The sequence below is a fragment of the Acinonyx jubatus genome, chromosome A1 (assembly GCF_027475565.1).
Source record: "Acinonyx jubatus isolate Ajub_Pintada_27869175 chromosome A1, VMU_Ajub_asm_v1.0, whole genome shotgun sequence".
Lineage (NCBI taxonomy): Eukaryota > Metazoa > Chordata > Mammalia > Carnivora > Felidae > Acinonyx > Acinonyx jubatus.
The window spans coordinates 140,639,127-140,663,671 of NC_069380.1; the positions used below are offsets into that span (position 1 = coordinate 140,639,127).

Below are 24,545 nucleotides of genomic sequence, written 5' to 3' on the forward strand. Positions count from 1 at the left end.
TTGGTTTTGTATGTGTATGTATAAACAGATTATGTATTTTATTTATTCAATATATAATATATGCATTTATTTAATAATTAGTTTTTAATGGGCAGACATTGGCCTAGCATTTTTAGGTATAGGTTCTATGACTTAGTGGAAAAACATAGTTTGGATGGGAGAGGTGGGGGTTGGAAGAATATTCTGCAAGGAATTTGGTAAATAGAGATTGAATGGGAAAGGTGATTAATTTTAACTGAGTGGCTAACTAAAGTGCTAGTTGTTTAGAGTTAGGCGTGTTTTGTTTTATAAATTTATCACTTTCTGAGGTTTTTAGAAGTAATACAGTATCTCTTAATCCTGTTGAGCTGACAGATCTCTTAACTTTATTTAAAGAGGACTCATTATATGAAGAAGCATCTAGAAACATCTAGTACCAGCTCAGTAATCTTTTTAGATTTCATAGAATGGAGATACTTTTAATAAGCTATTTGCAAGTAGTGTCAACCTGTTAATGATTTCAGAGTTGACTAGTGCTTTCACACTGTAGTAGTAATTATAATGAAAGAGAACATTTATTGAGGATTTATTTGTGCCAGGAACACTGCAAATCACTTTGTATACATGATGTTATTAACTCCTAACTATACTGTGAAACAGGTACTGTATTATCTAGTTTTATGGATAAGGAAACCAAAGCTTGGAGAATTTGAGTAACTTGTTCAAGATTACACAGAAATTAGGGTGGCAGTTGGATAGCTTGATTCTAGAGTCCAGAATATAGAATTCAATGTTATGCCACCTACAAAGTACCAAAATGAAGACGTAATTCACATTTTAAACCCAAATAAGATGAAGATATACTTTGAAAGGTTCTTTTCTTGAAACAAATAATTTTACTCTATAAAGGTATTGAAGCAATTAGAATGATCACATGAAATGAATCTTAACCTTTTTGAGTATATTCTTGAATTAAAAAAAGAGGAAAACAAGTCCTTCATTTTTTTTTTTTTAATTTATTTATTTTTGAGAGAGACAAAGATGGTGTGAGCGGGGGAGGGCAGATAGAGAGGGAGACAGAATCCCAAGCAGGCTCTATGCTTATCACCACAGAGCCTGATGTGGGGCTTGAACTCATGAAACCAAGAGATCATGAGCTGAGCCAAAACCAAGAATCAGACGCTGAACCAACTGAGCCACCCAGGTGCCTCATCAAGCCTTTTAAAGTTCAGTTAGTGAAGATAATTATCCTGTTTAAAAGCTGTTTATGTTAGGTGTCTATGTTGTAAGGCAGAGCTTATCAAGAAGTGTATTGTTGGGGCACCTGGGTGGCTCAGTTGGTTTAGTGTCTGACTTCAGCTCAGGTCGTGAACTCCCAATTCATGAGTTTGAGCCCCATGTCAGGGTCTGTGCTAACCCTCCAGGTTAGGGCCTGGAGCCTGCTTCACATTCTCTGTCTCCCTCTCTCTCTGCTCCTCCCCTGTTCGTTCTCTCTCTCTCTCTCTCTCTCTCTCAAAAATAAACATTAAAAAAATATATATTGTAGTGATAGTTGTAAATTTAGGTCCACCAATAGCAGATTTGAGTGCTTAATAAAGCGTATAGAAATAATGTATGAAGTAGAGTCATTCAACTTGGAAATCATGTAAAGAAAATGCCCGAAAAGCTTCTTTAAATGTTACATGTACACCTGGAATTCACCAAGTGGATTGGAATGGGATTGAAATTAGGAATATAGAATCATGTATTTCACATTGCCTTGCCTTTCTATATATTTTCGTGATCACTGTATAAGTGGACTGATTGTTTAGTAAGTAGGCCTGAACATTTTACTTTATTTTGGGATACAAATAAGTGATTTATTTATCATGGTTTTTGGTTACTATGAAACATTCAGAAAAAAATTTTAATAGATTGCCAAAAATTAAATTATATTTGATCTATATTTGGAAGAATTTTTATGAACTTTAAATACACATATCCATATTGTTTCTTTCTTTAAGTGAATTAGGAGATAAAACTTTAAAAATTATTTCTCTTAAGATTGAAATTTAAATTAAAGTGTTGTGAATATTTCAAACTTTTCTTAGGCAGTTGGATGCTCTTTAGTGTTAAAAATAATAATTTTCCGTTTCATGGTATTTTAAAATCTGCTTTTAAGCCATTGACAGAACAGCTTTTATTTTGAACCAAAAGGTCTTGAGTAAATTTATAAGTAAGCTAGCTTTTCTGAGTTAGAAATCCTAATGGTAATAAAGTTAATTTTGAATAGTTTTCTCTGTGTAATAGAGCAGAGTGGAGGCTTTTTTTTTCTTTATTTATTTTGAGAGAGAGAGTGTGAGCGAGGGAGAGACAGAAAGAGGGAGAGAGAGCATCCCAACTAGGCTTCACATTCAGGGCAGAGCCCGACGTGGAGCTTGATCCCATGAACCATGAGATCATGACCTGAGCCGATATCAAGAGTGGAACACCTAAATGACCGAGCCAACCAGGTGTCCCTGGAATTTAATTTTTATTTATTTACTTATTTATTTAATGTTTAAAAATCATTGTTTAAATGTGTAATTTTGAGAGAGAGTAAGCCAGCGAGCAGTGCTCATTTGTGTGTGGAGGAGGGCCAGAGAGAGAGAGGATAAGAGAATCCCAAGGAGGCTCTGTGCTGTTAGTGCAGAGCTCAAAGCAGGGCTGGATCTCTTGAACCCGTGAGATCATGACCTGAGCAGAAATCAAGAGCTGGACGCTTAACTGACTAAGCCATCCAAGCGCCCCTATAATGGAATTAGAAATGTGGAAGAGCTCCTGTTTATCTTCAGATGAGAAATGGAAACAGAGGTTGATTAGCTCATTAGTTTATCTCTATAACCTAGGTGTCTTTACTTTTCTGCTAGCCCTCTTACTGTAGAGTTTGTGTATTTATCTAGTTGTTAAGGCAAATTCAGAGGCATACCAGGATGTATGTTTTTATCTTGTTTTATTAATATGTTTAAAAAAAACATTTAAAAGATTTTAAAGTTTTTATTGTAAGTTGAGATTTTCATATTTAGATTTACTAGCTTATTTATTTTTTAGTGTTTGTTTATTTTGAGAGAGTCAGAACTCGAGTGGAGGAGGGGCAGAGAGAGAAGGAGAGAGGGAGAATCCCAAGAAGGTTCCACAGGGTTCAGTGTGCAGAGAGAGTGAGGCACAGGGCTCCAGCTCACAAACTGTGAGATCATGACCTGAGCCACGATCAAGAGTCAGATGCTTAACTGACTGAGCTATTCAGCCACCCCTCGTTTATTTTTAATTCAAGTAGTAGCGTGTTGGCATATTTTTGTTGTATTGGTAGTTTACACTGAACATTATTTTAACTTTTGAAAAAAATGTATTTCCTTTAATGCAGCCTGTGAATAAATTTTTTAAATCCTTTTAAAAAGTTACTAATTATAACGGGTAAATGTAGTTCTTTAGGATCAAAGCATAGTTACATGATACTCATACTCTTTGGTTTAGGTCTGTCAGGAAATGTAATTTTTAACAACATATAAAAAGAGTTTTCCATTGACTGTGTTGAGTAAAAGAAAGGTCTGCCATAGCAGCTGAAATGCATTATGGTATACCTTTAAAAATTTTTTTAAATCCTCTACCAAAACATCATTTTTACCCCAGCACTTGGAAAAATGGATAATTCTATGAAGATGAATAATCCTTAGAAATCGACTATATAGTCCCTGATATTACTACTGTATTAGTGTTTTCAATTCAGTGATTCTAATGAATTTTATTGCTTCACAATTTTATAACGAGATTGCACAGGGCACTTGTCAAGTTTTCATTCTTTTGTCTACTCTGGGAGGAGTCTGCAGCCCCACTGTGTAAAAATGTAATTCTTAGTGTAGTAGGATCTTTTTCCTCCCAAGACCTGGTTCTTTTCCTGGCAAGGCCTTGAATCAGCAGACACAGCACATGGTTCCTTCTCAAGAAAGAATCCCATAAGGCACTGCTTCTCTTGTAATGGCCCATTAGGAGAGGGACAAAAGAATTTTTAGGACTTTTTATCCTGTGTATACTGTTTGCAAATCAAAAGTGTAAGAAACAGCAATGTTTTGAAAAATACTAAATGGAAACATGGGGTAGAATACAATTTGCTCTTGGAAGAATTTTTTCATTTACAATTTTTGTTGAATTAATAAATGGAATGTAAACATTTTTCTATTTTGTTTTTTGATTCCACAGTCCACGCTGTAACACTGTTTCTAAATATCTTCGGATGCTTGGCTTGGTTTTGTGTTGATCCTACAAGAGGGGTTGATTTTGGATTGAGTATCCTGTGGTTCTTGCTTTTTACTCCTTGTTCATTTGTCTGTTGGTACAGACCACTTTACGGAGCTTTCAGGTAAAATGTGTGTATTTTAAAATATACTCTTTAAAACTTGTGAAGTAAATAGTTTGTAATTAATCTTACATATTTTGAGAAGGCAAATTGACACGTTTTCATTAAAATTTTTATTGTATAACATACATTCAGATAAGTCCATATATAACATGCCTCTGTAGTCATTAGGTTTTGTGAATCACAAAATACCATTCATTTCTCCCACTTGAGAAAAAGATCAATCATGAAAATAAATGCAGGATAAATAAGAGTAGTCTTATATCTCAACATTTGTAGAGTATTCTATTCTGTATGATACATGTGACTTTAAGGAAGATTTTGCTCTTTGTTTCCCCTTCAAAAAAAAAAAACACAAGTGGTGATTTACAGTCTGATTCTTAAATGAACCTATGTAAGGTCAGTATACATGGGATATTTAAAGTAAGTCACTTTCACCTAGTAAGTGAAATTTTACCTAACAAGGTAATTATTTTTTCTGTGTAAATTCATTTCAGCTTTTCAAAAGGCAGCCACATTTGAAAACAATTAAGATTATAAGATTAAGTATAATATTTTGCATGATATATTTTAATTAATGGTTAGGATTAACGTTTCCAAAATGCTTGTTCTATGAGGTGTTCATAGGTGTTGCTGAAAAAGGGACTCATTAGCTTAAGTTTGGAAAAACTGGAAAACAAAATTTATTCATTTTGGATTTCTTAGATTCTTTTAAGAGCCTAGTGTGGTTTGTGATTTGACTATGAAACCATTATTATTATTATTATTTTTTTTTTTTTGTGGAACACCTTGTTGAACTATTGCTTTAAGAAATAAACACTGGGAAGTGCTGATTTAGATAAATGTTCTGTATGAGTCCATATACTCAATCATTTATCAACTTATTTTTGAGTAAACTTGTTTGTAAGTAATGAACCTTTTTCAGCTCTCAAGAATGAGGGTTGGCATTATTAGGAAATATGTATATATTGTGCAGTTATTAGGAAAATGTATGTATTGTGCAGATGTTATACTGGAGAAATTGGGGGGCCACATTCAGTTGTTTTTTGTTTTTTGTTTTCCATTTTAACATAGAATTTCTTTGATTAACCAGAGTGTGTATTCCTCCTGCATGGAATTAGAAACACAGACATGTAAACAGATGGGGGTGAAAAAACAACCCAGAAGGAAAAGGGAGAAGATGAGGGAATTTGGAGAGAAAGGGGATTATTTAACAGAAAACTAAAATGGTTAAAAATGGAATGAAAGGAAGAAAATAGATGGAAGGAGGAAAAGGAGGAAAGAATCTTTGGATACATTGGAATATGGGAGCTTGGTTAAATGGGGAGAGGTGACCCCTCTGGATGTCGGTTGGGGAGGGGAAAAAAAAAAAGAAACTGTTTACTCTTTCCATGATATAGGAAGAGAGTTACTGTTGCTCTCTTCCTTGTTACCTAAGCCTGGCTCACAAGGTTTTTTAATTTTTTGACATCTGGCTTTGGCTTCTGCCAGCCTACTTCCATCACATTACTAAGGTATTTGTAATGATGCTGGTGGGTAGGAATGGAATTGTCTTTGAGACTTTAAAAGTGATGTGAGACTAATGACTTTGGATTTTAAACCTTCTATGATTAATGTAGCCAAAGCAAACTACTAAAAGTTAGCTTTCTGCCTTTTATTACTTGAAGTCATTTGGTTCCTTTTCTTTGCTTTCTTTGCTAGTTGAAGTAAAAATGCTTTGTGGAATATTTTTACTTCTGTCATTACTAATCTGTAGGTTAAGTTCTTAGCTGCATCTCAGTCCTTTAGAGTTTATTCCACATATGTTAATTATCTAGGTTTTATGTTCAGAGCAGAACTGAGAGGAATAATACTTAATAGGGAAAGTTGAAATTAAAGTATTTTGAATCATTAGGATACCTTCTCAGTATGTAACTTTGGCATTTCTTTCATCCAGATTGCCAAGTGTTTCTGAGCCAAAGTCGTTCCTGCAGTTTCTGACAGATCTTTCCTTTAAATGTGAAAATCTCAAACCCAGATACATTAGATATGATTACTGATATTAAATATATGGCTTTAAATAGACTTTACCTTTCACATAAATGCTTTGAGATCAGTTTTGACAGGGATTATTGCCTTTGAGAAAGGGCAGAGTCAATATGCAAGTGTTTCATATTTTGTTTCAAGACTGATTAAGAAATGAAAACAAGCATCTGAGCATATTATGTAGGTCTATAGAAAATGGGTAACTAATACTTTTTAGGCCAAGCTCACGTTTTTTCAAAAGAAGATGTTATTGAAAGCTTTTAGTTTTCATTAATCAGACTCTAAAGTGAAGCTAATGTGCTTTTTAAAAGTTTTCAAGTTTTACTCTTCACTGGCTAATGATATTTTTGCCTCTTCTGCCATAAAATTATTTAAATATCTACTGAATTTTATTCCTTTAGGTTTCTCTAGAAGTGAAGAAAAGAATAGCAGTATGAAAAGTATGTCAGGGACTGATTTTAGAATAAACCAGTCATTACAGACATACAAGTTAGGGGGCATTAGGTTTGAGAATGTGACCAGATTTATTTTTAAGTTGTGCAGTGAATTGATTTTTTTCATGTAGACGATGGTAACTCTAAGTATTGAGAGTAACTGTTAGCTTTGTGGTGGAGTGCTAAAAATAACTAGAGGACGTATCAGGAAGTCTTTATATCTAGAATGCAATAGAAATGTTGTCCCTTACTCAGTTGGAGTTGGAGTTTTAATTGCCATTTGTGGTTTATCTCTTTTGCTTCCCTGTTGACTCACAGGGTAAAAGTAAATAATTCAGTATCTCAAGAAATTTCTTTATAAAGGTTTACAATTAAGTTTGTTATCAAGAATTTGTTGTAATTTGTTTAATAATACAATGGCTGAGTATATTAACTCTGAGAAGAAAAATATAATTGTTTTAACTGAATTATAAAATGCCTTTAGGTTGAATTAAAGTATTTGATAATACTCTTAAAGCCCAATGGAAAATTTAAATCTACATTTAAGTGATTATATCCAGTAATCCCATATAATAAATTATACTGATAATTACATATAATTTTAAAATGTGATAAAGGTAGACTCTACTTAGCAACAGTCATCATTTAATTGGTTATTATGCTTGAGAAGTTGGTTTTCCAGTGTCATCTGAGCTTCTGTTTCAGTATTTCATTTTCAGGCTCATTATTGAATTCACTGGATTCTTTCAGAGAGCTATTTATATTAAAATACATAGAATTTTCCAGCTGCTTTACAGTCATGAAATATCCTAAGGTTAAATAAATCATCCCTTGAACATTGGCCATATACTAAGCTGAAAATAATAAAGAAGACATGCTACTTTGCCCCTAGAAATGTATAATATAAATGATTTAAAAGTAGGCTTTTCTGAAACTTTGGCTAGCAAAATTTATATATAAAAATTGGATGATATTCATTACCCCCCCAAATACTTGAATTCTAAAGGAATTTAATACTGGTGACATACCTTATGATATATCTCAACATATAAGATCAGGTAATTTCAAGTTAGTCTTCTTCGATTACCTTTTCGAGGATTTAAGTTTTTAATAGATATTTTTGTCTGAAACTGGGGGAAAAAAACCAACAACCCTGCTTTTATTGGCACCATTGGAATAGAATATTCATGAAAAGATGGTTTTCAAACTGTATAAAATATTATTCTGTATGACTTATCTTAGTTTTCCACTAAGAAGCTAGTTTTACTGATATGCTTATAGGACTTAGTCCTTCCATAAGGTTATCCTTCTGCCTGAATCTGAAGGACAGTGTAGAGAAGTTTCAAATATATTTGCTTTTAAAAGTTAAGTTTATTAGCTATCAGAATTAAATCTAGAATTATCATTTACATATTAAAAAGATTGTAACTTTGTTTTTAATTTTAGGCTTCCACAAATGACTAAGCATTATGTAAATACTTTAAAATATTAGGTTATTATTAATGAGGCAGTGTTTTGTTGAAAAACTTAATTACTGGAAACAGACTGAGAAGGGTGAGGATCCTGGCGTCTCCAGTTAAAAGTTGTGAGCTCCTAGGAAAATGCAGTAAAATCTTAGTACCTCAGTTTATGGAATGTAAACACGGGATGATATTTGCAGAGTTGATAAGATGATTAGAAGTAATACTTGCAAAATATTAGATTTATAGGTTGTCAACAAATGGTGGCTGGAATTAATGTTTTACTTTTGTGTTTTGTTTGATTTTATCATTTACTTTTGATCTGTAAAACTGTTATTTGTTATAAATCATCTTTCACTTCTTTTAGTTCATTGTCCTCTGGTGCCCTAGTCTGAGCTAAAGGAACTAATAATTGACACTAAGATGTGTGTAGAAAGTATGACAATCTAGTCTTTTAATTAGGAGTTTTTTGTCTCATGACTGATTTATATCTGCCATCTATTTTTATGTACTACTTACTATATAAAACATATTTGTTATATCCCTTTTTCTTTCTTTGCCTTTTAGATTAATAAGTTCTTTTTTTGGGGGGGGGAGGGGAGAAAGAGCACATGCGTGTGAGCAAGGGAGGGTCTTAGGAAGAGGGATAGAGAGAATCTTAAGCAGGCTCAGTGACCATCATGAAGCCCCACAAGGGGCTCAATCTCACAAACGAGATCATGATCTGAGCTGAAATCAAGAATTGGATGCTTAACCAACTGAGCCACTCAGGCACCCCAATAAGTTCTATTTTCTTTAATTTATATTTTTTCTGTGGTTCATTTGTTTATATATAAGTCTACTGGCAATGAATTCTTTTTTTTGTGTGTGATTCAAAACATGTTCATTTCCACTTTATTGAGGTATAATTGACAAAATTATACATTTAAAATGTACAGTGTGATGTTGTGATAGTCCTATGTTGTGAGACAATTCCCACAATTGGATGAACATGTCCATCACCTCACATATTTACCTTTTTTTTTCCCCAAACGTCTATTTTTGAGAGAGAGGGAGAGAGAGCATGAGTGGGGAATGAGTAGAGAGTGAGGGAGGCACAGAATCCGAAGCTGGCTCCATGCTCTGAGCTATCAGCACAGAGCCTGACACGGGGCTCAAACTCATAAATCGTGACATCATGACCTGAGCTGAAGTCGGACACTTAACTGACTGAGCCACCCAGGCGCCCCTGCCCGCCCCTTTCTTTTTGATGAGAACTCCTAAGATCTACTCTCCCAACAAATTTCAATTATACAGTATAGTATCATCAACTACAGTCATTATATTCTACATTAGATCCTCAGATCTTAGTGATTTTATAGCTGAAAGTTTGTACCTTTTAATCAACATCTGCCCATTTCCCTCATCCCCTGGCAACCACCATTGTACTGTGTTTCTATGAGTTCAACTTTTTTTTTTTTTTTTCCGATTCCACGTGTAAGTGATATCGTTCATTATTTATCATTCTCTGTCTGGCTTATTTCACTTAGCATAATGTTCTCCATAATGCATACAGTTATAAATGACAGGATTTCCGTCTAAGGCTGAGTACTGTTCCACTGTATATAAACCATTCTTCCATCGATGGACATTTAGGTGGTTTCCATTCCTTGGCTATTGTGAATAGTGCTGCGATGAACATAGGATTACATGTGTTTCTTTGAGATAATGACTGTGTTATCTTTTGATAACTGCCTCGAAATGGATTTGCTAGATTGTACAGTAGTCCTGTTTTTAATTTGTTGAGGAATCTCCATGTTGTTTTCCATGGTGGTTGCATCAGTATACATTCCCACCAACAGTGCACAGCTGTATATCCTTGTCAACACTTATTTCTTATCTTTTTGATAATAGCCTTTTTAACAGGTTAGAGGTGGTAAATGATTTTGGCTTTGATTTGCATTTCTCTGATGATTAGTGATGTTGAGCACCTTCTCATCTACCTGTTAACTATCTGTGTGTCTTCTGTGGAAAAATGTCTATTCAGATCTTATGCTCATTTTTCTTAATTGGATTTTTCTTTTGCTATTGAATTGTATTAGTTCTTTTTGTATTTTGGATATTAATATTTTACAAGATAAATTATTTCCAAATATTTTCTCCCATCCATTAGGTTTCCTTCACTATGCAGAAGCTTTGTATTTGATGTAGTTCCACTTGTTGAATTTTTCTTTTGTTATTTTTGCTTTTAGTGTAAAATCCAAAAAAGCATCACCAGGAATGGTGTCAAGGGGCTTACCACCTATGTTTTCTTCTATGAGTTTTATGGTTTCAAGTGATTCATTTAAGTCCTAAATCAGTTTTCAGTTCATTTTTGTGTATGGTGTAAAATAGTGGTCTCATTTTATTCTTTTGCATGTGGCTGTCCAGTTTTTCCAACACCATTTATTGAACCCTGTTATACGCCGTTGTTTGTATTTGGCTCCTTTGTGTGGTACGTTAACTTACGTTAATACATATATGTATTTGGGTTTGTTTCTGGGCTATTTTGTTCCATTAATCTCTGTGTTTGTAGGTCACTGCTATACTCTGGATTAGTATAGCTTTGTAATTAGGAATTGTGATGCTTGCAGCTTGGTCCTTCTTTCTCAAGATTGCTGTGGTGATTCATAGTCTTTTATGGTTCAGTACAAATTTTAGGATTGTTCTATTTTTGTGAAAAATGCCACAATATTGATGGGGATTTTGTGGAATCTGTAGATTGCTTTGAACAGTGTGGACATTTTGACGTTATTAATTTTTCCAGTGTACAAGCATGATGTATTTTTCCATTTATTTGTGGTGGTGTCAGTTTCTTTAATCAATCTCTTAAAGTTTTCAGTGTGAGGGTCTTTCACTTTCTAGGTTAAATTTATTCCTAGGTATCTTATCTTTTTGATGCAATTTTAAATAAGATTTTCTTAATTTCTCTGATTTTTCTTAATTTCTCTTTCTGGTAGTTTGTTATTAGTGTATGGAAACACAGATTTTTGTATACTGATTTTGTATCCTATAACTTGACTGAATTTATTCGAACAGTTTTTCAGTTGAGTCTGTAAGGGTATTCTATATATCAAATCATGTAATCTGCAAATGGTGATAGATTTATTTCTTCCTTCTATTTTGGGTGCCTCTGATTTCTTTTGCTTGCTTAACTTCTTTGACTAGAACTTCTAATACTATGTTGAAGAAAAGTAGTAAGGGTAGGCATCCCTGTCTTGTTAATTTTAGAGGAAAGGCTTTCAGCTTTTCCCTACTGAATATGATGTTAGCTGTGGGCTTATTATATGTGACCTTTATTGTATTGAGGTATGTTCACTTTATATCCACTTTGTTGAGAATTTTAATCATACACGTATGTTGAATTTTATGGAATACTTTTTCTGTACCAGTTAAGATGATCATACGATTTTAATCTTTCATTTTGTTAACATGGTATATCACTTTGTTTTTGTTGTTGTTTTTAATATTTATTTTTTTTCAATTTTTATTTTATTTTCCTTTTTTTTCAGGAATAGAACTTAGTGATTCATTACTTACATAGAACACCCAGTGCTCATCCCAACAAGTGCCCTCCTTAGTGCTCATCACCCATTTAGTTCATCCCGCCACCAACACCTGTCCAGCAACCTTCAGTTTGTTCTAAGAGTCTTTTATGGTTTGTCTTTCTCTCTGTTTTTATATTATTTTTGCTTCCCTTCCCTATGTTTATCTGTTTTTTTCTTAAATTCCACGTATGAATGAAATCATATGATATTTGTCTTTATCTGACTTATTTCGCTTAGCGTAATACACTCTAGTTCCATCCACATTGTTGCAAATATATATATATATATATATATATATGTATACACACACACATATATACACACACACACATACACACCACATTTTAATGCATTCGTCAGTCGATGGACATTTGCGCTCTTGCCATACTTTGGCTACTGTTGATAGTCCTGCTCTAAACATCGGGGTGCATGTGCCCCTTTGAATCAGTATTTTCGTATCCTTTAGATAAGTACCTAGCAGTGTAGTCATTGGGTCAGAGAGTAGTTCTGTTTTTCACTTTTTGAGGAACCTCCATACTGTTTTCCACAGTGGCTGCACCAGTTTGCATTCCCACCAGCAGTGCAAAAGGGTTCCTCTTTCTCTGCATCTTCACCAATATCTTTTGTTTCCTGAGTTGTTCATTCTAGCCATTCTGACAGGTGTGAGGTAGTATCTTACTGTGGTTTTGACTTGTATTTCCCTGATGATGAGTAATGATGAGCATCTTTTCATGTGTCAATTAGCCATCTGGATGTCTTCTTTGGAAAAGTGTCTATTCATGTCTTTTGCCCATTTATTCACTGGATTATTTGTTTTTTGGGTGTTGAGTTTGATAAGTTCTTTATAGATTTTGGATACTAACCTTTTATCTGACATGTCATTTGCAAATATATTCTCCCATTCTGTCGGTTTCTTTTCAGTTTTGTCGATTGTTTCGTTCACTGTACAGAAGCTTTTTATCTTGGTGAGGTCTCAGTAGTTCATTTTTGCTTTTATTTCCCTTGCCTCTGGGGACATGTCAAGTAAGAAGTTGCTGTGGCTGAGGTCAAAAAGGTTGTTGCCTTGTTTCTCGTCTAGGATACTTTTGGCTTCCTGTGTTACATTTAGTCCTTTCATCCATTTTGAGTTTATTTTTCTGTATGGTATAAGAAAGTGGTCCGGGTTCATTCTTCTGCTTGTTGCTGTTCAGTTTTCCCCATACCATTTGCTGAAGAGACTGTCGTTTTTCCATTGGATATTCTTTCTTGCTTTGTCAAAAATTAGTTGGCCATACGTTTGTGGGTCCATTTCTGGGTTCTCTCTTCTGTTCCATTGATCTGTGTGTCTGTTTGTGCCAGTACCATGCTGTCTTGATGAGTACAGCTTTGTAATACAGCTTGAAGTATGGGATTGTGATGTCTCCAGTTTTGGTTTTCTTTTTCAACATTACTTTGGCAATTCATGGTCTTTTATGGTTCCATACAAATTTTAGAATTGTTTATTTTAGCTCTGTGAAGAATGCTGGTGTTATATTGATCAGGATTGCATTGAATAGGTAGGTTGCTTTGGGTAGTATCGACATTTTAGCAATATTTGTTCTTCTGATCCATGAGCATTTCTTTTTGTCTTCTTCAATTTCTTTCATAAGCTTTCTATCGTTTTCAGTGTATACATCTTTTACGTCTTTGTTAGGTTTATTCCTAGGTATTTTAAAAGGTTTTCAGTGCAGTTATAAATGGGATCAATTCCTTGATTTCTCTTTCTGTTTGATTATTGGTGTATAGAAATGCAACTCATTTCTATACATTGATTTTATATCCTGTGACTTTGCTGAATTCATGTATCAGTTCTAACAGTTTTTTGGTGGAGTCTTTTTTATCATGTCGTCTGTGAGGAGTGAAAGTTTGACTTCCTCCTTCCTGATTGGGATGCCCTTTATTTCTTTTTGTTGTCTGATTTCTGTGGCTAAGACTTCCGGTACTATGTTGAATAACAGTGGTAAGAGTGGACATCCCTGTCAGGTTTCTGACCTTAGGGGGAAAGCTCTCCATTTTTCCCCATTGAGGATGATATTAGCTGTGGGTTTTTTATATATGGCCTTTATGATCTTGAGGTATATTTCTTATATCCCTACTTTCTTGAGGGTTTTTGTCAAGAAAGGTTGCTGTATTTGGTCATTTGCTTTTCTGCATCTATAGAAAGGATCATGTGGTTCTTATCCTTTCTTTTATTAATGTGATGTATCACTTTGATTTGCAGATATTGAACCAACCCATCATCCCAGGACTAAATCCCATTTGATGGTGGTGAATAATTCTTTTAATGTATTGTTGGATCTGGTTTGCTAGTATCTTGTTGAAAATTTTTGCATCCATGTTCATCAGGGAAATTGGTCTGTAGTTCTCCTTTTTGTTGGAGTCTTTGGTTTTGGAATCAAGGTAATGCTGACCTCATAGGATGAGTTTGGAAGTTTTCCTTCCATTTTTGTTTTCTTGGAACAGCTTCTAAAGAAGAAGCTGGATTCTTATTTGTTGGGAGATATTTGATTACTGATTCAGTTTCTTTACCGGTTATGGGTCTGTTCAGATTTTCTATTTCTTCCTGTTTTAGTTTTTGGTAGTTTGTATGTTTTTAGGAATTGGTCCATTTTTTCCCAGATGCCCAATTTGTTGGCATATAATTGTTCACAATATTCTTTTAGTATTGTTTGTATTTCTGTAGTGTTGGTTGTGATCCCTCCTCTTTCATTTGTTATTTTATGTATTTGGGTCCTGTGCTTTTTCTTTTTGATCAGTCTGGCTAGGGATTTATCAATTTTGTTAATTCTTTCAAAGAACAAGGCTTCTGGTTTCGTTGATCTGTTTTGTTTTTTTAATTTCAGTATCATTATTTTCTAATCTTTATTATTTCCCTTCCGTTGGTGGTTTTGGGCTTTATTTGTTGTTCTCTTTCCAGCTTCTTTAGGTATAAGGCCAGGTTGTGCATTTGAGGCCTTTCTTCATTCTTTAGAAAGGCCTGGATTGCTATATACTTCCCTCTTATGACTGCCTTTGATGCATCCCAGAGGTTTTGGACTGTTGTATTTTCATTTTTATTGGCTTCCATGTACTTTTGAATTTTCTCTTTAATTTCTTGGTTAAGCCATTTTTTCTTTAGTCGGATGTTGTTGTTATTTATTTATTTTTTTTAGTTTTTTTTTGTTACTGATTTTATTTATCTTTGAGACAGAGAGAAAGCACGAGCTAGGGAGGGGCACAGAGAGAGGGAGATAGATCCAATGTGGGCTCTGTGCTGACAGCAGAGAGCCTGATGCAGGGCTCAAACTCACAAACCATGAGATCATGACCAGAGCTGAAATGGGACGCTTAGCCAACTGAGTGACCCAGGCACCCCAGTAGGATGATCTTTAATCTCCAAGTATTCATGGTCTTTCCAATTTTTTTCTTGTGGTTGATTTCAAGTTTTATAGCATTATGGTCTGAAAATATGCATGGTATGATCTTGATCTTTTTGTACTTGTTGAGGGCTGATTTGTGATGCAGTATGTTATCTCTTCTGGAGAATGTCCCATGTGCACTAGAGAAGAATGTGTATTCTGCTTTAGGATGAAATGTTTTGAATATATCCGTTAAGTCTATCTGGTCCAGTGTATCATTCAAAGCGATTGTTTCCTTGTTGATTTTCTGTTTAGATGATCTATCCATTGTTGTAAGTGGGGTGTTGAAGTCCCCTACTATTATGATAATATTATCGATGAGTTTCTTTATATTTGTGATTAATTGTTTTATACATTTGGGTGCTCTCTAGTTGGGGGCGTAAATATTTACAATTGTTAGATCTTCTTGATAGATAGACCCCTTAATTGTGATATAATGCCCTTTATCTGCTGTTACACTTTTTATTTCAAAATCTAGTTTGTCTGATATAAATATGGCTACTCCAGCTTTCTTTTGATGTCCATTAGCATGATAGATGGTTCTCCATCCCATTAGTTTCAATCTGCAGGTGTCTTTAGGTCTAAAATGAGACCCTTGTAGGCAGCATATAGTTGAGTCTTGGCTTTTTTGTTTGTTTGTTTGTTTGTTTGTTTTTAAATGGTACCATTCTGGTACCATCTCTCTCTTTTGGGGCATTTAGTTAATTTACATTTAGAGTGATAATTGAAAGATATTCAGTGGCATTGTGTTGCCTGTAGAGTTGGTGTTTCTGGTGATGCTCTCTGGTCCTTTCTAGTCTTTGTTGCTTTTGGTCTTTTTTGTTTTGTTTTGTCTTTTCTCCACTCAAAGAGTCCCCCCCCCCCCTAAAATTTTTTGCAGGGCTGGTTTAGTGGTCACGAACTCCTTTAGTTTTTGTTTGTCTGGGAAGCTATTTATTTATTTATTTATCTCCTTCTATTTTGTTGTTTTTTTTTTTTTTTAATTTTTTTTTTAAGGTTTATTTATTTTTGAGACAGAGAGAGACAGAGCATGAACAGGGGAGGGGCAGAGAGAGAGGGAGACACAGAATCTGAAACAGGCCCCAGGCTCTGAGCTGTCAGCACAGAGCCTGACGCGGGGCTCGAACTCATGGACTGTGAGATCATGACCCGAGCTGAAGTCAGATGCTTAACCGACCAAGCCACCCAGGCGCCCCTCCTTCTATTTTGAATGACAGCCTTGCTGGGTAAAGAATTCTTGGCTGCATATTTTTGTGATTCAGCATGTTGAATATATCCTGCCACTCCTTACTGGCCTGCCAGGTTTCTGTGGTTAGATCTGCTGCAAACCTGATCTGACTTACGTTGTAGTTAAGGTCTTTTATTTTTCCCTTGCTTTCATAATTCTTCCCTTCCATGTTTTTTTGTGAATTTGACTAGGTGATGGTCAGTTTCTGTTGAATCTAATGGGAGTTCTCTAAGTTTCTCAGATTTTGATGTCTGCCTCCTTCCCCACATTAGGAAGATTTGCAGCTATAATTTGCTCACATAAACCTTCTGCCCTTTTTCTCTCTCTTCATCTTCTGGGACTCCTGTGATTCAGATGTTATTCCTTTTTAATAAGTCACTGAGTTCTCCAAGTGTTGTGTCATGATCTCTTGCCTTTGTTTCCCTCTTTTTTTCTGTTTCATTGTTCTCCATAATTTTATCTTCTGTTTTGTTGATTTGCTCCTCTGCATTGTCCATCCTTGCTGTTATGGCATACGTTCAAGATTGTATCTCAGCGATACCATTTTTAACTTGAGCCTGACTAGATTTTACTTCTTTTATTTCCACAGAAAGGTATTCTCTAGTGTCTTACATGCTTTTTCAACCCCACCTAGTATTCTTATAATTGTGGTTTTAAATTCTAGTTCAGATATCTTATATCTGTGTTGATTACATCCTTGGCTGTGATTTCTTCTTGCTCTTTTGGGATGAATTCGTCAATCTGGAGGAAGAAAAATTAATAAAATAAAAAGATAAAAATTAAAAAATTAAAAAAAATAAAAAATTAAAGGAACCTAGATCTTAGGTTTGTTTTGGTCTGCTTGTTGAAAGAAGCTTGATAGAAAAAAGGGAAAGGAAAGAAAAAGTTCAAAGATTAAAAAAATTTTAATAAAATAGATGAAAATTTTTTTCAGAATTAAAAAAAAATTAAAGAAAAAAGAATTTGCTTTTTCTGTATCCAAGAAAGAGAAAGAACAGAAAGAAAAAAGAAAACAATTTAAGCAAAAACGGAAGCAAAGAAAACAAATAAGTGAACCAGCAAACAGAATGAAACCTGAATCAAGTTAGATCTGGTTTCCCCTAGAACTGAAACTTAGAAGCACTCTGTAGCCCATACACTAAACAGGATTTGTGCTGGTCTTCTGGGGGATATTCTTGGAGGGTGCATTTGGGCAGGACTTAGTGTAATAGCTCCCTTCTCCATGAGGTGGTGCTGCTTAGCTTACCTGGGTGGATCGGTCTGCATGTACACATGCATGTGTACAGTAGAGGTGGAAATGGCTTCCCTCAGCTCCCTAGTCTCACTGACCCCTGGTCAGGCACCCTTTTTTTGTTTTAGGTCTCTGTCCTCTCCCTGCCTCTCTCTACCTTGTCCTTGTCCAAGCTGTGCACCTGCCAGGTGGCACCTCCCTCCAAAGTTTTATCTCACATAGGTTGTGTTTCAAAACTCCACACTTCAGAGACTCTTGTGGCTTGGACCCACACCAACTCTCTGGGGGAGGATCCTGTTGAGCAATGGCTGGGTGCCAGCTTGCCCCAGAAACCATTCCTGCGATTTTACATTGGGCAAGGAGAGTTGCAGAGGATCAGAGATTATGGTGCAACACCACACAGTGGGCACTGGGTTTTGCCACACTCTGAGGTTTTTTTTTAAATTTTTTTTTTTTTACATTTATTTATTTTTGAGAAACAGAGTGAGACAAAGCGTGAGCAGGGGAGGGGCAGAGAGAGGAGACACAGAATCTGAAGCAGGCTCCAGGCTCTGAGCAAGCAGTCAGCACAGAGCCCGACATGGGGCTCGAACCCACGAACCGTAAGATCATGACCTGAGCCGAAGTCAGACGCTCAACCGACTGAGCCACCTAAGCACCCCCACACTCTGAGGTTTTTTTGCCCCAATACCAGCAAATGTGATACTCTCTGGGGTCTGATGGGACATTTGTCTGCAGGGAGGGTGTATGGCCACTACCAGATGCACTCCAAGCAGGGGAAACACCTCTTCCTGTGTGGCACACAGACCTCTCAGACCACTACCTGCTCCTGGGGATTTGCCCTACTTCTTCACCAGAGCACCGCCAGGCACTGAGCTCTGAACCTTCAGATGCTGTGCTCCACTGTTTATAGGATCCTGATGGCATTGAAACCCTCTCCTTTGTCCTTGTCAATGTTTTTGACCAAGAACCACATTTTCTTTGATCAGTCCCCTATGAGTGTTTTCACTCTTTCTTTCTCTCCAGCTACTTTCAGCGGGAGTGCTTTTCTTGCATGATCCCAATGCATCATACTCTCCCCCTTTCTGTCTCTATCCTCTCTCCACAAAAATGGCTCCCTACCTTCCTCGGCTTTTCTCTCCTCCAGTTCACCTCTCCACACCATGTCCCTCCCAAATTCTGTAGCTCAGGTTATGCAGATTGTTGGGTTTATCCTCAGATCATTTCCTAGGTGTTCAAGATGGTTTGGTGCTGATCTAGTTCTGTTTCAGGGACAAGACAAGGTCAGAGTCTCCATGCTGTTCTGCCATCAACTCCTCTGGTATATCACTTTGATATGTGGATGTCAGACCATCCTTGCATCCCTGGAATAAGTCTCATTTGATCATGGTGTATGATCCTTTTCATGTATAGTTGAATTTAGTGTGCTATTTTTTATTAAGGATTTTTGCCCCTGTGTTCATCAGGGATATTGGTCTATATTTTCTTGTAGTGTACTTGTATTATAGTGTATTTATTGTAATGTACCTGTACTTGGGTATCAGGGTAATCTTGGCCTTATAAAAAGAGTTTCAAAGTATTTCCTTCTCTTCCATGTTTTGGGAAGTGTTTGAGAAGGATTGGTATTAATTCTTCTTCAAATGTTTGTTAGAATTCACCAGTGAAGCCATGTGGTCCTAGAGTTTTGTTTGTTGGGAGGTTTTTGATTCCTAATTCAACCTCTTTATCAGATTTTCTCTTTCTTCATGATTCGGATTTGGTAGGTTGTATATTTCTAGGAATTTATTTATTCTGTGTTATTTAATTTGTTGGAGTATAAACTCATGTATTCTTAGTTTCTTTCAAGTTTACTGTGTACACTTAAATCTTGTAAATAATAATAAAATTAATAGTTTTTCCCCTGGTGAAATTCTCTTGATGTGTTTATGTGCACACTTCAGTATCTAGATCACTTTGTGGGGTCTATTGGTAGTGTGTATTTTTTTCCCTTGGCTTTCAGTCAGATGGTGCTACCTATTGGCATATTTAAGTGAGACTTAATTGGATCTGGACATGGTGAATAAAGAATTGTGGAGGCTTCTGATGATGTTCAGTTTCAGAGAAATTCCACCCTTTATTTTACTTAACAGAGTAGAAATCAAAGGCTGAGCAGATTGAATGCTGAGTTGCAGTTATGTATAATTTCTATCTCTGATTTTCCCCTGGTCCTAGAGATTAATCCTCTAAGGTTTTAAATTGAGGGCCTGGTATTTTCACTAGAACTTCTCCCCCAGCAAGTCCTGGACTCAAACAGTGTAAGCCTGTTACCTCTGGAGGGGAGAAGGGAGGGAGGGCAACATCCTCTCAGAGCATCCATAGAGTTAAAATTATTTCATCATGTTATTATTTTGCAAGTATACAATGGAGTTTTTCAGAAGCTACATGATATGGTATTGGAGGTAGCTTGAATGCAGAAGCAGAGAATGCAGCTATCTTCATTTAAGCCACATAGGAAACAGGTTTTCAAAAATACAAATTAATGCTGATCTTTTCATTATTTGGGGTGAGGGGAATAGTTTTCACACAAAAAAAGTTACTTAAAAATGAATTAAATCTTTTATTTCTCAATTTTCATTCCTAATTTGGTAAATCAATTACTATAGCAAAGTAAAAAATTCCTGGTGATCCTCAACAAAAAAGAGGTCTTGATATCAAAAGCTTGAGAATTGCTGTTCTTTTTTTTTTTCTTTTTAAACTAGGCTCCACACCCAAAGTGGGGCCCCAGCTCAAGACCCTGAGATCAAGGATCACATGTTCTACTGACTGATCCAGCTAGGAGCCCGGAGAATTGCTGTTCTAATCCTTTCATCCTTAGGGAACAGTACTGGAAGGTGTACTCTGCTTTTAGGGGTTCTGCTTAGCTTGTTAGCTTGTGTGTGTGGCACATGTTTTACCAGAGAAGTTGGGTGCACCGTTGGGCCAGTGTTATGCTTCTCACGTCTCATCAGTATTTTGTTACATTGTATCTTTAGTTTTGTATCTCTAGTTCTGTGAGACTGCAGAAGTTTTGTTGGTTTGTCTGTTCCCTGGCAGCAGGCCTCTGTGCAGGCAGAGTCTGGATATTGAGCCTCTTAGATTGTGCATTCAGAGAAAATGTGGCTTTTAAAACGTCTCTTTACATTTTTGTAATTCTCTTCTACTCCAGAATCATGGTCTCTCTATTCCTGGATGCTTCAGCAGTTCTTTAATGGATTTAAATGGTGGTGGTTTTTGTTCATTTATCCTGCTGTTCTAATTGTTCTCAGTAAGGATATGGTTGACACTAGCTATTTTGTCACATTCAGAAGTTTAAAAAGAATATTCGTAATTACTACAATCACAATAAATGATGTTTGCATTTTTTAAAGTTCTCCTACAATGGAAGCAGAGCTGTTATGCTTTAATTTTGAAGATAATTTTGAAAATAATAATTTTGGCATTTCCTTGATACCAAGGAATATGTGAAACCTAAAATATTAGACATAATAATGAAACGTCTGTGAACTGTGAACCCACTGCTCAATGTAAGAAATAGAACATTATCAGTAATGCTGAAACTCTCGCTTGATCCCATTTCCCTTTTTCCATAGGTAATCAAACTGAAGTTAAGATAACTTTGCTCATTTCTCTACCTATAATTGTTTTTACTATATGTATATGTGTTCCCAAACCACCTTTTTAAGCTTATGGAGAATACTTTTTTCAAGTAATTTATAGTTTTATCTAAGTGATAAATTTTTCCTTTGAAGTTACATATATAATAAAAAAAAATTTAAGGATTTTTTTTTTTTTGTAAAATAAATAATGCTACCCTCTTTCTCCCAGTAGTTGTTGTTCCTGACTTATATTTTTGACAATTGTCTCTGTATTTAAAAGTAATAATCGTAGGGGTGCCTGCGTGGCTTAGTTGGTTAAGCAGCCAACTTTAGCTCAGGTCATGATCCCGTGGTTCACGAGTTTGAGCCCCGCATTGGGCCCTGTGCTGACAGTTCAGAGCCTGGAGCCTGCTTTGGATTCTGTGTCTGCCTCTCTCTCTGCCCCTCCCCTGCTCATGCTCTGTCTCTTTCTCTCTCTCTTAAAAATGAATAATAAAACATTAAAAAGTAATCATATACTACCATTTCTTGGTATTTATAGCTTTATTGAGATATATTTTACATACCATAAAATTCACCCATTCAGTGGTTCAGTTCATTGGTTTTGAGTAGGTTTTATAGAGTTGTGCAACCATCACCATGATCATTTTTAAAACTTTTCTCATCCCCCTAAAATTTTTCCTGGATCTCATTTGTAATCAATCTGCATTCCTACTCCTTAGCTCCAGGCAACCACTGATCTGTTGTCTGTCTCTGACATTTCTGTTCTCTGGATATTTCTTGGAAATGGAATCGGAATATGTAGCCATTTCCTGTATTCTTTTACTTTGAGTAGTGTTTTTGAGGTTCATCAAGCTTCAAAATGTGTAAGTGATTTATTTCTTTTTAACTACTGAATAGTTTTCCATTCATGGACTACTACTATGGATGGTATTCATTCATACCAATTTTTTTTTTTTTTGTTCATTCATGGACAGTTTGGCTTCTTTTCAGTGTTTAACTTTATGGATAATGTTAACATTTGTGGTAAGTCTTTGTGTGGACATGTTTTCATTTTTCTTAGGTTGATTGAGATGGCATTAGTGAGTTGTAGCTTTTACTTACCATGGTTAAGTTTTTAAGAAACTGCTAAACCTTCTTCCGAAGTGTTTGTACCATTTTACATTTTTACCACAATGTTGTTTGGGAGTTCTAGTTTCTCTACATCTTCATTAACACTTTATGTTATTTGTCTTTGATTATAGCCATTCTAGTGGGTGTGTAAGTATTGTGTTTTTTTAAAAAAATGTTTACTTATTTAGAGAGAGCACAAGTGGGGTAGGGGCAGAGAGAGGGGGAGGAATGGAATCCTAAGCAGACTCCACGCTGTTAGCACAGAGCCAGACACAGGGCTTGATACCACAAACCGCGAGATTATGACTTGAGCTGAAATCAAGAGCTGGATGCTTAACAGACTGAGCTACCCAGGCACTTCCCTGTTGTTACTTTAATTTGGATTTTTCTAGTTACTAATGTTTTTGGCCACCTTTTTATTCATTTACTATTTGTGTGTTGTCTTTGGTGAAATGTCTGTTCAAGTTCATTGCCTTCACTATTAAGTTTCAGCAGTTTCTGTTTTGTTATATATTCTTTTTTACGAGTTATAGATTATGGATACAAGACCTTGATATGATTTGCAGATATCTTCTAGTCTGTGGCTTTTTAGTGGTATATTAGGGATCACAAAAACTTTCCATTTTAATGTAGTTTATCACTCTTTTCCTTTCTTTTTGTTCTCTTAGTGTCTTGCCTAAGAACTCTTGGCATAATCCAAGATTATGAAGATTTTCTTTGTTTTCTTCTAGATGATTCTAGTTTTATCTGTTATATGATCCATTTTTGAGTTAATTTTTTATTGTGTGGACTAAGTAAATTTGTCTTTTTACATGCGGATATCCAAATATCAGCACTATTTGTTAAAGCAGTTATCTGTACTAAATAGCTTTTGCACTTTTGATGGACCTGTCTCATTGTATTCTTCGGCATTTTATAAAAATCCATTGACCATAAAATTAAGGATTTATTTTTGGACTCAGTTCTGATCCATTGAACTATGAGTCTATCTTTACACCAGTATCCCATTCTTGATTAACATTGCTTTATGATGTTAGTCCTCCAATTTTTTTTTTTTCAGAATTATTTTGGCTATGTAAGATTCTTTTTATTACTTGGTCTAAATTTTGTAATCATTTTAACCATTTTTGTAAAAAATTAATGTACCTCTTGGGATTTTGATAGAGATTGAGTTAAATTTGTAGGCCAGTTTGGGGAGAATTGGTATCTTAACAATATTGAGTTTTGTGAGCACTTGAGTGGCTTAGTCAATTAAGCATCCAACTTTGGCTCAGGTCATGATTTCACAGTTCGTGAGTTCAAGCCCCACATTGGGCTCTGTGCTATTAGGACAGAGCCCACTTCGGATCCTCTGAACTCCTCCCCTCTTGCACCTCCCTCCCCTCAAAAATTAATAAACATTAAAAAATAGTGAGTTTTGTAATTCACGAATATGGGATATTTCTCCATTTATTTAGATAGTATTAATTTCTTTCAGTATTCTTCCATTTTAATTATCCAAGTGTTGCACTTATTTTGGTGAATTTATTCCTAACTCCTTTGTTTTATTAATATCATTTTGAGTGGAATTATTTTGTTAATTTTTTCTTTGGATTGTTGCAAGTAGTTGGAAGTACAGTGGGCTTTTGTATACTGATCTTATATCTTTCTACCTTGCCAAACTCACTCAAGTCTAGTAGTTTGTGTGGGAGTGTTTACATGCACGCATGCACAAACATTGCATCTTTCTTTACAAACTGGTTATCTATAATCAATCTACCTTTCTTCCTTTTGTTGATTATACTTCTAGTAAAATTGGAATAAAAATAGAAAGAGTGACATCTATGCTTTGTTCCCCCTTTATGGGAGAATGCATTCATCATTAAGGATGATGTTAGCTCCAGAGTTTTTGCACTTGCTTTTTATTGGTTTGAAGAACCTCTCCTTTATTTCTGGTTTATTGAGAGTTTTTAGTCATGAATGGTGTATTTTCCCAGATGCTTTTTCTGTGTCTGCTTTTCTGTGTCCTGTGGTTTTTTTCACTTTATTCCATTAATATGGTGAGTTACACTGCTTTTTAGATATTAAACCAACCTTCTATTTGTGGGATAAATCTCATTTATTCCTG

At 35.4% G+C, this 24,545-nt stretch overlaps 1 protein-coding gene across 2 annotated transcripts in view; it reads left to right on the forward strand.

Annotated features, from left to right (window-relative positions):
- Positions 1-24,545, forward strand: part of SCAMP1 (secretory carrier membrane protein 1) — a 127,431-nt gene that overhangs the window by 57,549 nt on the left and 45,337 nt on the right. For both annotated transcript variants that reach the window (XM_027039461.2, XM_027039469.2), the window contains one exon: positions 4,195-4,354. In XM_027039461.2, the coding sequence (XP_026895262.1) occupies positions 4,195-4,354 (160 nt within the window). The remainder of the gene's footprint in view (positions 1-4,194; positions 4,355-24,545) is intronic.